Source organism: Pholcus phalangioides, unplaced genomic scaffold (genome assembly GCF_987345545.1).
Source record: "Pholcus phalangioides strain wild (caught in Gottingen) unplaced genomic scaffold, Ppha-v1.0 ptg000015l_1, whole genome shotgun sequence".
NCBI lineage: Eukaryota > Metazoa > Arthropoda > Arachnida > Araneae > Pholcidae > Pholcus > Pholcus phalangioides.
This window is the reverse complement of record NW_028301608.1, coordinates 33487135-33503018: the sequence shown is the minus strand read 5'-3', so window position 1 is coordinate 33503018 and position 15884 is coordinate 33487135. Positions and strand designations below refer to the sequence as shown.

The window sequence follows — 15884 nt, the reverse complement described above, 5'->3', positions numbered from 1 at the left end:
CTTGTGCTGCCATCTGTCTTGTGAAGTGAAAACATCAGACACCCGAATTTCCATTTTATGTTACTATCGTGTTGAAGGTCTGCCTGATCACAATTAGTGAACGAAAACGAATATCGAATGAACGACCTACGCTTAATGCTGTTCCATCTGGAACTAATGTGAGGAATTCATCGTTAAAAACTGAAAAACACATTCATCAGTATTGAAGAAGGAAGAATATTACCTATTTGTGTGAGAAAATATAATATTACCTCTAGAGATACAATCTCTTAGTCGTTGACTATCGTGAGTAATATGATCTCGCGATAACTACGCAACTACTCCATCACGAATAACATGTTTTGACTCCCGATAACTAAAGAGTAAGACGTCGCATTTATTTATGACAAACAAGAACGATACTGACAGTTTTGATTTCCAGAAGAAAAGAAAACGTAACAAAAAGGAGTAAATGATGAGGAAAAAAAATGCGAATGGGGGGAAAAAAAAGGAAGATAAAGCAGATGCTTTTCCACGCGGGGCTCTGCTGGGACAGTGGAAAGTGAAAAACGCGAAAATCATATTTGAGTTACATCGAATTCGCATCAAGCTTCTGATGCTGCCATCTGCTTTAAAATAAATATATATTGTAGAATGAAAGATAAAAATCGAGTTTCCCAGGCAAAAAAAAAAGCTTCATAAAACGGTCACGAGTAGAAATATGTGCCGGAGAAATATTATTTTTTATTATTTTTCTTCTTCCAACGGAGTATCTGATTCCAAGCATCAAGTTATCTTTTGCATCGCACGGTCGCGTTTTCTCTTTGTTCTTTTCTAATATATATATATATATATATATATATTTGACATTTCTCGTTTGAAAATGCATAAAGGAAGGAAAGAAAAAAAAACTACACATATGTTTTTAAAGAAGATTTCTAGTGCATCAACTTTTAAAAATGCATTTAGAAGCAAATATGACCGACCGTACTGAGAATTCCATACACTATCTAGTAATCACTGTTTACGTGAAAATTCAACGACAGCAGTTCATGGGCGCGTTAGCCCAGGTCGATAATATACTCGCCTAAAAGTACCAAAGGGTGTTAAGAGGTGTCGCGAGTTCGATACCGGGTTCGTCCTTGTCAGAAAACTTTCCTGACACAGGGGTGCAACAGAAAAGCGAAATGACCGTAGAAAATAATTGCTACCGCAGGGGGTGCCCCATCGAGGGGTTAGAGTGCCAACCTCTCGATGAGAATAAAAAATAAGCCTGCCGTTCGGAATCGGCAATATATTGTAGGTCCCGGTCTAATTAGCCCTCGTGTGCAGAAAATGACCGTGGTGCGACAAAAATGAACACACAGCTGTTCATCGATGAAATACTTAACCGTCCATGCTTTTGTAAACCGGGGAAGTTCTAACGAATTGCGGGAGCATTTTGTACTTGAGTGCGTATGCGTGACAATATTTATATTAGCAAAGTTATTGCAGGTAGAGAGCTTGTTTTACGTTATATTTATGCTGTCATATGTCTTCTATATTTTGAAGTGAAAATGCTGAATTTCGAAAAGACAAATTTCAATTTTTCATGTTGTATATGTATCGTGTTGAAGGTCTGCTTGCTCTCTGAGGAGAGACTTTTTCAAATAGGGGACCAGCTCACATCTAACCTCAAAGTTGGAGGGGGGGGGGACTGCAGGAAAAACAATTTCAGACGAATCCTATCCTGCTGCGCTGCCAACGGAAAGACACGTTAACTGACGAACACGTTAACTGAATTCATCAACGGAGCATTTTGTACTTAACCGCAACTCCGGCCATATCACTGTACGGGAATTTACTATCATTGGGTAGGAAATGAAGTGCCATCTATCGGTGGTCACGTCAGGTTTGATAGGTAAAGGACTTTTTTTATGATATTTCCTTTATTCAAACCTGCAGACTTGACGGTAACTTTTATAGTGGAGGGCGACATTCTTACCACTGCACCACTTGGACGTGATGGAACATTCATTGACGCACAACTAAATTCATCGACGAAACATTTATTGATGCACAATTGAATTAATTGGCGTAACTATCCATTTTTATCCGGTTGAACCATAGATTGTTAAGGTTGCCTTGGCAGACAAAACCAATTTTCAGTGTTCATGAAAATGAGAAAATTAAAATTATCGACTGTTTAGTATATAGATTGTGTTCGCGTATGGTTGCAAAACCACAATCATGAACGGAGGTTTAATATTCATGTAGAATGTCCAACTCATAAAACTACATACAACTATGAAGATTTTGTTTCCAGAGTCCTGCTGTGAGGACACACAATAATTTCTAACGAAAGACCAAACACAAAACTCTTTCCCATTTACTTGAAATGTTTAAAAGAAACAAATATTAAAAGCACTCGCGCTAAGATTTCGCGAAGCAATCTGTTATGTAGTGAAACTAAATACCAGGATAAGAGATTTCTCCGCTTGATCCTCTTTCCTGGCTTCTAGTGAGGAGAGGAGGGAAAACAAAACTTTCGTGTGTTTGTGTTTAACTCGTTAAGCTCAACCGATGTTGAATTTTTGGATCCATTCCAGCACAAATGACATGCTGTACAGAATAAAAGAAGAAGAAAATAAAATAGAGAATTTTTTTTGTGTGTGTTTTGTGCCTTCCATCTCAGTAAATACTTGAGGGGAAAATTAAAGCTGACCATAATGAAACAAAAAGTAGGATGAACAACATCCAAAGCAGAAAAATAAAATGAGGAAACTGTTTGTGTCACTGGCGTAAAAGCGCACCGTAACAAATCCGTCGGACTCAAGTCCAACTGGCTTTGCAATCCCCGTAAGAAAAACGACCCATATTAGTGAACCGAATCTCAGTTGGGGGGGGGGGTGGTTTCTACCGTCACATAGAGAATCCTGTTTTCGTCTCCAGTAAATCCTATAGAGATTAACCTTGTTCAGGGTGAAATACAAAAAGAATAAAAAATTCTGAACATTATTTATCCTCTTTATATGTCTACGCTAAGGGACTTTTCCTTTCCATTAAACCATGATGAGTTATTTTTCTGTTGAAAAGCAACTTCTTCCCATGACCTTTTTTACTGGTACAATACTCCTACTTCTGACCGCATTTGCACCTCGTACACATTACTGCGCGGAATTTGTAACGAGTTGCGACATGCAGGAACGTGTTTTGTGTGTGCGTGCGTGCGTGTGCATGCGAGGTTAGAAGGTTTAAGCCGGGAGGGGAACCCCAAGGATATGTAATAATAGCTGTCTCACGGGGGCGCTTTCGTCGGTACCAGCTGGCGTCATTGCTCAAGCAGAACCGAGAGTGCTCCCGCTTTGCTGCCCTGTAAATTATTATGGCTTGCAATAGCTGTACTGCCCATTTTACAGAATTATTTCCAAAATTATGTTTTTGATTACTGCCATTATTATTTGTATATTTATTGGCTACTTCGTCCAACCATTTAAACACTAAAGAAAGAATGTATTTGTCTTATGAGGTAACTTCCACAGATAATATTTTTCTCCGATCCATTTCAGTTGAATCAAGTGCGTTAGTTAATTTTTATTGGGTTGATTCAAAGCTATCTCGAGACATAATTTCAATTATTTTTTCAACTTTCTATATTTTTTAATTATCTCTTTTCATTTTCATTTGATTTAGGTGTAGGTTTTAGAAGTGTTATCAATACAATTGAAAAATAAAATCATGAGAAGCAAATATAAAAAAAAAAGTTATTATAATAAAAACAATTATTATTCTGAATGCTAATATAAAAGATATTGTAATAACATTAGTAAATAACTGTTTCATGGATTTAATCCATTTGCTAGTTTTTTCCTTGCTTCCCTAATGCAGTATTTATCCCTAATGAAACTTTCAATTCTGATAAAATTTCTTATCCTTGAATAAATGTGTGTATAGCTTGTGGGCATACATGAGGGAAGTCCTTTGTATATCTCTCTTTCAGCTCTTTAATAACACTTTTTCGTGGTTCAATGTCTCATGGTCACCATGGAGAGATTTAAAAACTCTTTTGAAGCTATCAACCGTTCTTTTTCCATGTCTTTGATGGCACTGTTAATCCACCAAAGGATGGAGTATTTATCCACGAGTCAAATATGAATGTACTTACAGTTTATTGCTCGAGCCTTTTTATTTAGCCACTTATATTTTGTTAGTCTCTAGATCTTTAGGGAAAGTATGATAAGTAACTTTAATCCCAAGATTCTTTGTCCTCCGAGTATAGATCTTGCACGTTACAATATCACAACAACTCATAGTTGTTTATCACTCATTTTCCCAATACTCGCAAAAAAGTATGAAAACACCACATGCGCATACTTGTGATACTAAAACATAACCATAAACGGGAGACTACTGACTTGAAGCAGAAGAGAATTAGCAAATGAAATTTAAATAATCCTGTGGAATACAGTACGTCTCTTTGCTCCGATGCCATCTGCTACAAAGTGCTTGAGCAGTGACGTCACGCAGTAGCTCCGAGACTAAGCCCATATGAGCCAAAGTGGCAAGCGCGTTTGTAAAGACATGGAAAAGCCCTTACTATATATATATCCCCTGAGGGGCCCCCTCCGAGACAATCAAAAATTATATATATAAGTTGGTAATCAAGAAATCTCTGGAATAAATTCATTGGGCCTCATCTAAACACGGTGTGCCCTACAAAAATAAATCCTGCGCACGCCCCTGCAAGGCTCTAGCGTATTCATATTTGTCAAAGATATGAATGTTTAGTGTTCTAGTGTGGTACTGTTATCCGTCTTCCATATTTTAAAATGAAAATGGCAAACGCTTAAATTTCAACGTTACGTAAGTATCGTAATGTGAGCTCTACAGAGAACAATCAGACCATTAAACATTAGTCAGGCCAAGAAAACATTTACGCATGACACCATAAGCAAAAAAAATGACCTGCTGGATTGTCTGTTTCCGAATTGAGAAACCAGATGGCAGCACTTGATAAGCAACAAACAACCAGAATTCCTCAAAAACGAACCTCACGGCAGGTTCACAACACAGACATGCACATTCCAACATGTAACCATTAAGTTAAAAATTCCGTAGAGGAATGTGGACGAGGTGCATGTATGGTTAAGAAGTGTAATGTGCTCTAAATGTATACTCTGCCGCTGTAGTGGTCGAGTGGTTATAGTGACGGACTCGCGATGCGAGGATTCGGGTTCGAACCCCACAGTGGTGGTCGGCTGAAGTTGGTTTTCTGTGGTTCCCAACTTCAAGGCGCAAATGCGAGCGGATCTCCCCGTTAAAAAGTCTCGCCACAGAGAGCAACAGTCCTACAACGATAAATCATTCAATCATAACACTTCACTCATAGTTAGAAAAACTGGTGGCAGATGGCAGCACTACACTTAACAAGCATTACAGAGAAACATAAAACTTCACGTCAGGTTTCACTACACGTACCGGCACATTCTCGCATGTACCGATTCGTTGGGGGTTCCGCGGGGGTGGGGGCGGGATGCATGTGTGGAGGTAGGGCCTCCAAAAAATGGCTCGGGGATCCATGATGCCATCCAAGTCAGCCACCTCGTTGGGCAATTTGCCTGTTGTGGCGTTGTATTTGTATTACAATTTCAAATAGCCGCACTTGATACTTGCTCCTGAAATCAACTTCACCAATGTAGAAGTATATGCAATTTAGGTGGGGGCATAAGGAGCGCGTGCTACGGTCGTAACTTAGTAAAACTCGTTTTTAAAACAAAAAATGAAAATATTATCAGAAAAATAAAATAATATCATAGGATGTTTTCAATTCTTCCTCTTTTTTTAATTAAAAATTCAACATCTTTTAATGTTAGCGAACTTATCTTTCACATATTTTCTGAAAGTGTTTTCCGCAACTCCCCCCCCCCCCACTCCATTTCTCGCCAAACCGTCGGTGCCGTCCCTCCACAACGGTGAGTCCTGTGTTTACGCCAATGATCACTAAGCCCATCATCAAAGGAACTTGAAAGAGACTCAGTTCCCCGTATTAGCTACAATTAACTTCAAGGTTAAATTACAAATCCTTTGGCATATACGTGCCTTTCCACAATGGTGGGATTTCTAGAGTATGCACGCGTATATACGTTCTCAACCTTTGTTACTCTGCTTAGAATATGATCATAAACACCGTTGGCCGAAGCAAGCAACATTGTAGTGACGCAGATGGAGTTCGTGCGGCTTGAATTCTATTGAATCTTAATATTAGGAACACAAAAACAAGGGAAAAGCTTTGAAATATTTTTGTTGCATTCGTTATTCGTAGACAACTGTACTTTTTATTTCATTGAAGAAAAATATACAGAGAACGATTCAGAAAAGATGAGTAATGATAAATTTGATGATAATTGTAAGTTTTATGAAGGGATAGATGACACCGAAACATTTTGAAAATATGTGTTTTTTTCACACACATAATTATCCTTGAATGCCTTTAGCATGAAAAGCTTTCAATAGCTTCCAAAAATCGTTCATCTCATGAAAAAGAAAATAATTATGAATAAGTAACCGCTTCTCATGCAAGGGCAAGATATATCGACCTAGAGTAGATAAAAGTACATTTGAGCTCTCTTTCCCTTCTTCCATCTCCACATAAAGACACTTCATTGGTTCATGATATTCAAGAAACTGGTTGTTATGGAAAGATGATAATTGGAACCAAAAAATTCACGTCTGCCTCTACTGGGTAAGTAGTTCGTAGTAGTAGTTCGCTCCCGTAGTTCGGGCGAGTGTGCTTTTATTATGCTATAAAGAAATAAGAAATTTTCCCTTGGGTCGTATATATGCGGAACGGTACCGTGCGACAGACAGTGGCAGCAATATGAGCTAATGGCCCGTAAATAGCAGCAGAGCTACCGGTTTCCCCGTACATATCTTATATTCACAAGTGAAGAGGACATTTTCGTCTCTACATATATCTCGCCATCTGGTGGGTTTTGAAGTCATTTACTAGACACTAGCTGATTACTGCCATCGTTCACATCGCGAAGTATTTTTCAGGATATATGTGTTACCGGTAAAGTTTAAAATCTGGTATTCTATAGAATGTCTGGTCGTTTTACGCAAAGTATGAAATACCAGTTTTATTCGATACTTTGCCTAGAAAACCAGACAAAGTATTAAACTCTTCTTCCGCGCGATACCAAATGCGTCAAATAAAGAAATAAATTTATTAAATTATATAAATTTCAATAAATTTTTAACGAATAAAGACGCCCGATCCTTTTTGGGTCCTGGAAATATTCCCTTTGACAATCGTCAGTCAGGATTTGGTGAGGAACGATATGAAATATCATTTCTGTCGAGTGTTGAGATATCACAATTACAACGTGCATTAGCGGAGGTGAGATATGCAAATGATTAGAATTTCAGCGCAGACGCACATCACGCGCGCCTGTGGCGCCACTTCAAAGCGCTATGTAAGGCTTGGAGATTTCGACGATTTGAAGTACGGCAATTGTGTTTTTCTTGTGGTTTTTTTAAAAAAACGATCAATTATGCCTCGTAGAAAACAGCGATCATCTTTTGATCAAGAATCCGAGTTCGACAGAGGAAGGATAGTGGCCTACCGAGATTGTGGATTATCTTTCAGGGAAATCGGTAGTCGTGTTGGACGATTGGACGACGCATACAAACAACTGTAATGCGGATATGTGATCGTTGGATGCAGGAGGGTACGACGGACCGACGTGTTCGATCGCATCCACCTCAGTGCACCACTTCACGTGATGACAGGCGTATTGTGCGTCTGTACCGCATCATCCAGTGTCTGCGCGTACCATTCGACGCCGTTTACAGCAGAGTGGTCTGTCCGCAAGACGTCCATTGCTTCGTCTACCCTTGACGCAGAACCACAGACGTCTCCGCCGCCAATGGTGCGATGAAAGAAGGATGTGGACGGCACAATGGAATGAAATTGTCTTTACTGACCAGTCACGCTTCTGTCTGCAACACCACGATGGTCGGATTCGAGTCTGAAGACACCGTGGAGAGAGGATGCTGAACAGCTGCGTTATGCACCGCCACACTGGTCCTGCACCGGGTATTATGGTATAGGGCGGTATTGGATATCACTCTCGCACTTCTCTAGTACGCATTGCCGGTACTCTAAAAAGCCAGCGCTACATCTCCGAGGTGTTGGAGACAGTTGTCCTTCCTTACCTTCAGGGCTTGCCCACAGCCATATTTCAACAGGATAATGCGCGACCACACGTGGCACGCATTGTGCAAAGGTTCTTCGTCAATCGCCAGATTGAATTGCTTCCCTGGCCAGCTCGCTCTCCGGATCTTTCGCCGATAGAAAACATGTGGTCCATGGTTGCTCAACGATTGACCCAGATTACATCCCCAGCTGCCACACCAGATCAACTTTGGCAACGCGTGGAAGCTGCTTGGTCTGCTGTACCCCAAGAACACATCCAAAGTCTCTTTGAATCAATGCCGAGGCGTGTGGCAGCGGTGATCTCCAACAATGGCAGCTACTGTGGCTACTGATTTTGGCAGGAACCACACTTCACAGAAGTCTATAAATTTAATCATTTGATGCTTGGTCAACATGTTATCTACAAAATAAATATTGTTGCGATATCTCTTGTCTTTCTTGGTGTTGCAATTTGGGTGGCCAGCAGTGTATTTATTTGGTACATTCGGCATCGTGAGGATGAAGAATTTAATACTTTGCCAAGTAAGTCTATTGACATTCGATAAAATGTCTAGGTCCAGTTGAAATAAAACCGGTATTTCATACTTTGCCTAAAACGACCAGGCATTCTACCGGCCTGTCCGACTGTTCTGTTATCCGGCGCACCCTTCAAACACACGTAGGCTGAAAGTCTACTGTATACTTGACCACACACCAACTCCGGTCGCCAATATATCGCCAATTTCCAACTAGTGGAGTTGGGTGGGAAATCAAAGTTCCATCCATGGTCACCCCCAGGATGGTAAGTAAAGAACTTGCTTCTGATGTTCTTATGCCCAGATTCGAACCCGTGAACCTCAATGGTAACCTTCATAGTGTCAGACGAGCATCTTTCCACTGCACCACTGATTATTTCAATTTGTACAACTGGTTCTTGAGTTAAGCATGGCCCACATTTATAATCAAAAACCTGTACGTGAAAGGGATGAAGTAAGTGTTTCAAATAATAGCCACCAACTTGTAATAACCAACAGTAACGAAAGGATTGGGGGAATATTACGAGCAAAGCTACAGCAGTGACCCAAATTCCAGCTCATCGAATTCATAAGGAATGTTATCATAGAAACCCTTGGGGGATTTCCCAACAAAAACAAATTAATCCCTTACGATCACGGACGAAATATTGCGTCCAAACTCTAATTGAATAAATTCAAACAAGTTCTCCGTGTTTTCTTTTCTCTCGCTTTATTATCGCGAAGCTTTATAGTAACCCTATCAATAGTTGCTTTTCTACCCCTCCTTTCTTTCTATAGTCCTATTAATGATTTTTTCCCCACATGTATACACAATGTAATTTTCTACTATATACATGTAAGCGAAAGAGAACTCGTGGGGTGAGGATGAAAAGAGAATCCAAAAAAAGCTCTTTTATCTATCTCAAACTTTACATTTTTTTCCTTCTCGCTTCTTTCATCCAAAGTTCGGTTATTTAGGACGAGGTTACCAGATTTATCACCGATTCGTCAAATATACATAATCCAAATTTGTTGCCGAAAGTTTACACGTGAAGTGCTTGATACATACACGATATATCAGTCGGTTTCTCTCAGGGCCGTCATTTCAACTTTTTCCAGATGGGGGGGGGGGGGGCCCACCTGGAAAATCTATCAAATCCGCCCAATCTATCAACTTTTTACAAAGACTAGCACCTTTGTTGCACTCTCGATCATACCACTCTATGATATAAAATGGCTTTTTTTTGGTACGTTTTAACGTCCTTTAAATTTTGCTCATCTTTATGAGTTATTCAGTATTTATCGCCGAAAATAATGCACACATCTTGATGAATCTCATTTCATGAATTTCCGAGGTAATAACATTTGTTCCTGAAGCAGACATTCATGAAAAACAAGTCTTGATTTTATTTCTCAATTCTATTATATTATTATCATCACTGAAAAAAAAAAGTCCCATTAGCCCAATACCCCCTATTACCTCTAATAAATTTTTCATTGAGATATAGTTGGAATATTATTGAATCGCTTTTCCCCTCTCAGAAGCGTGTCGTATCGATCGTTTTTCTTTCACGTTTAAATGCAAATTGTTGAGAGGGAAAAAAAGTGCAGCACAAAGTAAAAAAACAACATCCCAAATTGTCTTGTGTGATGATGGGCTACGTTACTAAATCCTCCCGTGCGCAATAAACACGCGACGTGGCGTGTGTTTGGAAATTACAGGAAAAACACCATTTTTGTGGCAATCTATCACATTTACTATCGGTGCTAAGTTTTGCACTAGTCAAAACATTATCCGTGAAGAGAGCGTTTTGTTTCTTCCTGTCCAACTGGTATTCATAGAAACTCATGCAGTTGTTGCTGTTGTTTTTTTAGGGCATTCATCATACAATTTGCACGTGGATAAGGCGCCCAAGTGGTTTGTTTAGCAATAGTATCGTTGTTATTGACCTGATTTATAGATTGGAAATTTTGTTTTAAAAGTAGTTTCTCTGATTCGTGCAAGTTTATTGGAATGTGGCTATTTAACCTGGGCATTGTATTTTTTTGTTACTCGTTCCTCAAGTTGATAGAGTTCTTTCGCCATGCTATATAGCAGTTTCACAGAGGTGGTCAGCAAATTCATTCAGGTTTAAGGAAAGCCGACATTATTCAGTCAGTTTGATACGTATAGTATCTGCTATTATGCATCGACAACACTGTGAGGAATCGTGTAAATATGAGCGTAGCACCTGAATTAACACAGAATACGGCAATAAATTTACCATGGAACATTGTTCAAAACACAGAAAGCCTCAAATGAGGCAGAGTGGAACCTCGATATTGGACACTCCCCGTTAGCGCACACTTTCGAAGTATGTGAATCAGGGCGTCAATGTATTAGCGGTCTCTCCGTCAGTGGACGAACTTTCGATCTCCCGATGCCCGATACCGAGAGGATCCACTGTACTGGGCTATAGTACGGTGCCTAATTTGCATGTGCAGGATTATTGGACCATCTTATGACATCTTTCGCGCAATTAATAACTTTACCAACTTATTTCCATTACCGATTTCAGTGTTGTTATCAACTTCAAGGAGGGCATGCGAGCAGATTACACCATTGTACAGTCTCACTACAGAGAGCTACAGGTCTACAACGATATAAATATTTAATCATTACACTTTACTCATAGTTGAAAAAAATAGATGGCAGCACTATGGCAAGAATTACAAAAGAAACGAAATCACGCCAGATTCACAACACATGCACGTACATTTCATCATGTACCAATTCTTTAGAAGTTCCATAGGGGAATGTAGACGAGATGACTGTGATTTAGTTGCAGTAGCTACTGTCACGTCCGGCATCACCGTGAGAAAAAGTAAGGAACGATGTTTCCGTCCATATGTGAATTGCACTCCATACAATAACCTTGCGCCCATCATGAATATACCTGTAAAGTCAATGCTTCTGATGCCCCCCTGACCCACCCGCAGAGAGCATACAGATTAAAATTTTTATAGATTCAACCGTCATCCGTCATCATCCTACTTATCCAGTACGGTGCGACAGAAATAAATCCCGAATCGAGTGCCGGTGGGGATGAAGTTTGTGGGGGGGGGAGGGGGGTGCCACCCAATTTATGCCCGTCGTTGTCTGATTTCTTGTTATAGATACAAATATATAGCCCGCAAAGTCAAGTCACTTTAACTCAATTTTTCATCATCACCACCCATTAGTTTATGCTAAGGTCGGAATTAGAGCGGGAGGGGGGGCAACTGCCCCAGTTTCAAAATTTAAGAGGGGGGGTGGCCGTTTGAGGCGGGAACAAAGAATACCGTAATAAAATAATCGAATTTTAGGGGGGGGGGCCCAGAGAATATTAAAGAATAAATTATATTATTTGAACCATTCTATGGAATTTTTACAGGTTGCGACTCGTATGCATTCAAACTCAGTGACTATACACGGTGGTTAAGCTAAACCTTCTCAGACCTATGTATGAATTGTTAGAAAAGTTACGCTGACCATGGGGTTGAAAGAAAACTGCAACAAAAAAATAGCAGTTCCAATTTCGGCGACCAGGCGAAAAAGTGGTGCAGCAAGAACAGGCACTCAAATCAGAAGTATAAAACTTCATTTAATCACATTTGTTCAATGGGTGTTCCCTATTCGCTTCAATTGCATGCTCAAAGAGGGGTCTTAAGAAGTGGCTCTCAAAAGCGGACCTTCACAAGTGCCCATCACCGGAAACTTCTACAGGAGCCAGTCTTTCTGCCCTTAAAGTGTTGGTGACGATATATATATATATATATATATATATATATATATCGCCTCTTTAAAATTGCCTCATGTTATCATCGACAATTATTTTGTAAAGTTTTGTAAATATTTTGTAACGTTTATTTCTCAATATATATATGGAACACTTTTCCCTTATTCCCCCTTACTGCGAACTTACTGAAAATCAGAAGAAAGCCTAATTCCTTAAAATATATCTTTTTTTTTGGGGGGGGGGGAGAGAGGGGCATTATTGGTTTTTTTTTTCTGTGCCGCTTAAATGATAAACAAGAACGAGAATGCTTAGAGACTACTGTCTTCATGCAAGATGTCAGACTACTAAAGGAATCGCTTCGAGCTCACTTTGGAGATGTTCGGGTAATTTCGGGAAATTTTTTCCAAATACCTAGGCAAAAAATACTTGACACTTCTGGTTGTGCAGGATTCTTGAAAAATCATGTCGATGAAGGAATCACACGGAGTTTGCCTTAATCGAAAGCAAACATACTGTTTACAAACAAACTCTATTGCAAGAGTTTCTTAAGAAATCCTTCGCGCTAACTGTGGAACATGCTATAACGTGCTTTGAACATGTGATTGACACAAATGTAATGAACAGTACACAAATACTGCAATTAGTATTTTTAGTATACAAACAAATACTGCAATTGGTATTTTTAGTATACAAACAAATACTGCAATTGGTATTTTTAGTATACAAACAAATACTGCAATTGATATTTTTAGTATACAAACAAATACTGCAATTGGTATTTTTAGTATACAAACGAATACTGCAATATTGTATTTGTATTTGGTTGAAGTTTTGTGTTTCATATTAGTGTTTCTTGTTCTTCATGGATCGCTTTTCACCTATTTGTTGAAATCCCAACTTCTACTTTTTATTACAGTTTTGTTCTTCTTCATGGTTCATGTAGCGTACATAACAAGTTTCAGCGGAATATGTCAACCGATACGGGCTCTACACCGGTCTGAGTAGGGTTAGTTTAATTATAACCACTCTGCACATCCACGCACAATTTTGAAAATTTTCCTAAATCAATATCTGCATTTTGCATAGACATGATACACAATAAATGTGTACCTATTTAGAGAAATAGAGGCCGGAAATACATGTTTGTTGAGGCTTTTTCAACACAGTTCAATATGATTAAATATCTAGATGTGAAACTTCTGTAGGGAATCGAAAATCCAGTCTTTGTATCTAATTCCATTCCCATGGATAGACGGAGAGATATCCGTAAATGTACCGTGAATAATGTCCAAGAAGAATCCTCGACACCGGATCGAGAATTTTCGATGTTTCACCGTCAAAACGTATTTCGAAAATTTCTTCATCGATCTCTTATGTACATTAAACTATGATTAAGTGTGGAATGTTACGGTCACCGACTTGAAATACCCGCGAATGCCGTGAAGACGTCTCCGATCGATACTCGCAGCAGCAGTAACATAAATTAAATGAAGCGTATGTCGTGGCAAGTAGTCATTATACAGGGACGACGCCACAATTTACGGAAAAATATATTAGCCTTTCGTATATATATACTGTAGTAGATAGATGTCTAGTGAGAGGAGAAGGAAGAAATAAGCCAGGGAAAAGGCCAATCACATTTATCTTAGGGTGTGAGAAATATCTATGATAAAATGACCAATTACCTTAAAGCCATTCTGTAGTGTTTAACGGCTGAATTCTTGTCACCGATGTCTTTTCTGTAATTGGCGTAGTTGTAGTGCACTTTGGCGTTGTTAGGAACGGAGTGTAGCCCTGACCTGGAAAGTTGAAAGATTTATCGAGTTTTACTCGTCCGATCGGAGCGAAGATAATTTACACACGGCGCATACGCCATATAATATATAAAGACTATCATATATAAAGCAAAAAACGTATTTTTAAAACTCACTGAAATAGTGACTCCCTTGAACTCCAGGCGGTATTTCTCGTCATCGTCTTCAACACGAAGAAAAATATTAAAATTACCGCGCATGTCCTCGCGAACCAGGATAGTGCCGGCCCACGCTGCATCAGTTTCTGAAGACCGTGACTGACCAGGAGGCAGAATCCAAGGCTGAAAGACAAACAATAAATGATATACTGTACAGACACACAAAAAATTTACATCGTGATGATGATAATAATAATAAAGTTCATTATTATGCGGTTCCAAAATTTAATAAAACCGCAATGATTAAACATCATGGGAAGAGAAATGGTTCTCCGCTCTTATAAGAGCCGTGGTTCCGCACATGTTGAATTTCAAGATGTTTTGTCCACACTTAAAGATACCCTTCAGGACGAAGCGTCTGGAAGTTCACATTTGAATACTACTACTCCTCATATTTGCTGGAACTTAGGGGTTCAGACTCTTTGAGACCCCCCCCCCCCCAATAATTCATCAATATACAGTACATTCCGCTTATAACGTTTTCCCGCTAATACGACTAATTTTTATCATCACTACCCTTTCTTATGTCATTCTCATGAATAAAGCCGGGATTATATAGGGCCTACACTAAAACAGACGGGAAATATGATAAAAAAATGTTTAAATATGTACTTAAAAATGTTTAAATATGTACTCAAAAATGTTTAAATATGTACTTAAAAATGTTTAAATATGTACTCAAAAATGTTTAAATATGTACTTAAAAATGTGCACTTAAAAACATCTTGTAAACTTAAAAATTCTGAAATATATACCGAAAATGAGAAAACGTGAATTTTTAATTGGGGGGTTGCTGTATTTTAGAAATATAAGACATCCATATTTGTTATTGACATCTTTTTCTTCAGCCACCTCGTTGGGCGTTTTGCCTGTTGTGGCCTGTTATTTGTATTTGAAAAAAATCAACTTGCAAAAAAAAAAAACATGTTTTTAAAATGCATATTTTCTATTTCTTAATGCATATTACAAAAAAAATAATTCGAGGGTAAAAATATGCCCCACATATGTATACACTGGATATGCGAATAAAAAAATGTTTAACACTAGTAAAAACACTTTTATCTTTTATTTACGCATTTTTAATTTCCAGTTTGTTGAAGCTGTTCAGTAACGAAACGCCAGTAACAAAAGAATTTCGACACTGTTTTATAACAAAACTGAACACTTCCGACATGTTTCTAGAAACAGTGTTACAATAAAATGGTTGATATTTGGAAAAAATAATATATTGCAAAATATCTCTATTAATTCACTATAAATCCCAATGAAGGAAACAGGTAATTTTCTGGATATTATGGCAAGGTGAACTCGGAAATAATAGTTTGAATAAACGTTATATAAGCCGATCCACTGTTCAAGGCAACGATATCCTCCCCTCCTTCGTACAGGTTTGAGTCCAGCATATACGGAATGACTGACACAACTTTCAGCTCTAATCAATGTTTTCTTTATTACTCCGCTGCTGCTACTACTTAACCACGCAT

At 38.7% G+C, this 15884-nt stretch overlaps 1 protein-coding gene across 2 annotated transcripts in view; it reads right to left on the bottom strand.

The window, feature by feature from the left end:
• Positions 1 to 15884, bottom strand: part of LOC149075845 (protein O-mannosyl-transferase TMTC1-like) — a 198467-nt gene that overhangs the window by 33556 nt on the left and 149027 nt on the right. For both annotated transcript variants that reach the window (XR_016194023.1, XM_089243364.1), the window contains exons 9-10: positions 14359 to 14523; positions 14114 to 14227 (exon numbers count right to left, since the gene is read on the bottom strand). Coding sequence is in view for 1 of the 2 variants with exons in the window: in XM_089243364.1 (XP_089099490.1) it covers positions 14114 to 14227; positions 14359 to 14523 (279 nt within the window). In the remaining variant the exon portion in view is untranslated. The remainder of the gene's footprint in view (positions 1 to 14113; positions 14228 to 14358; positions 14524 to 15884) is intronic.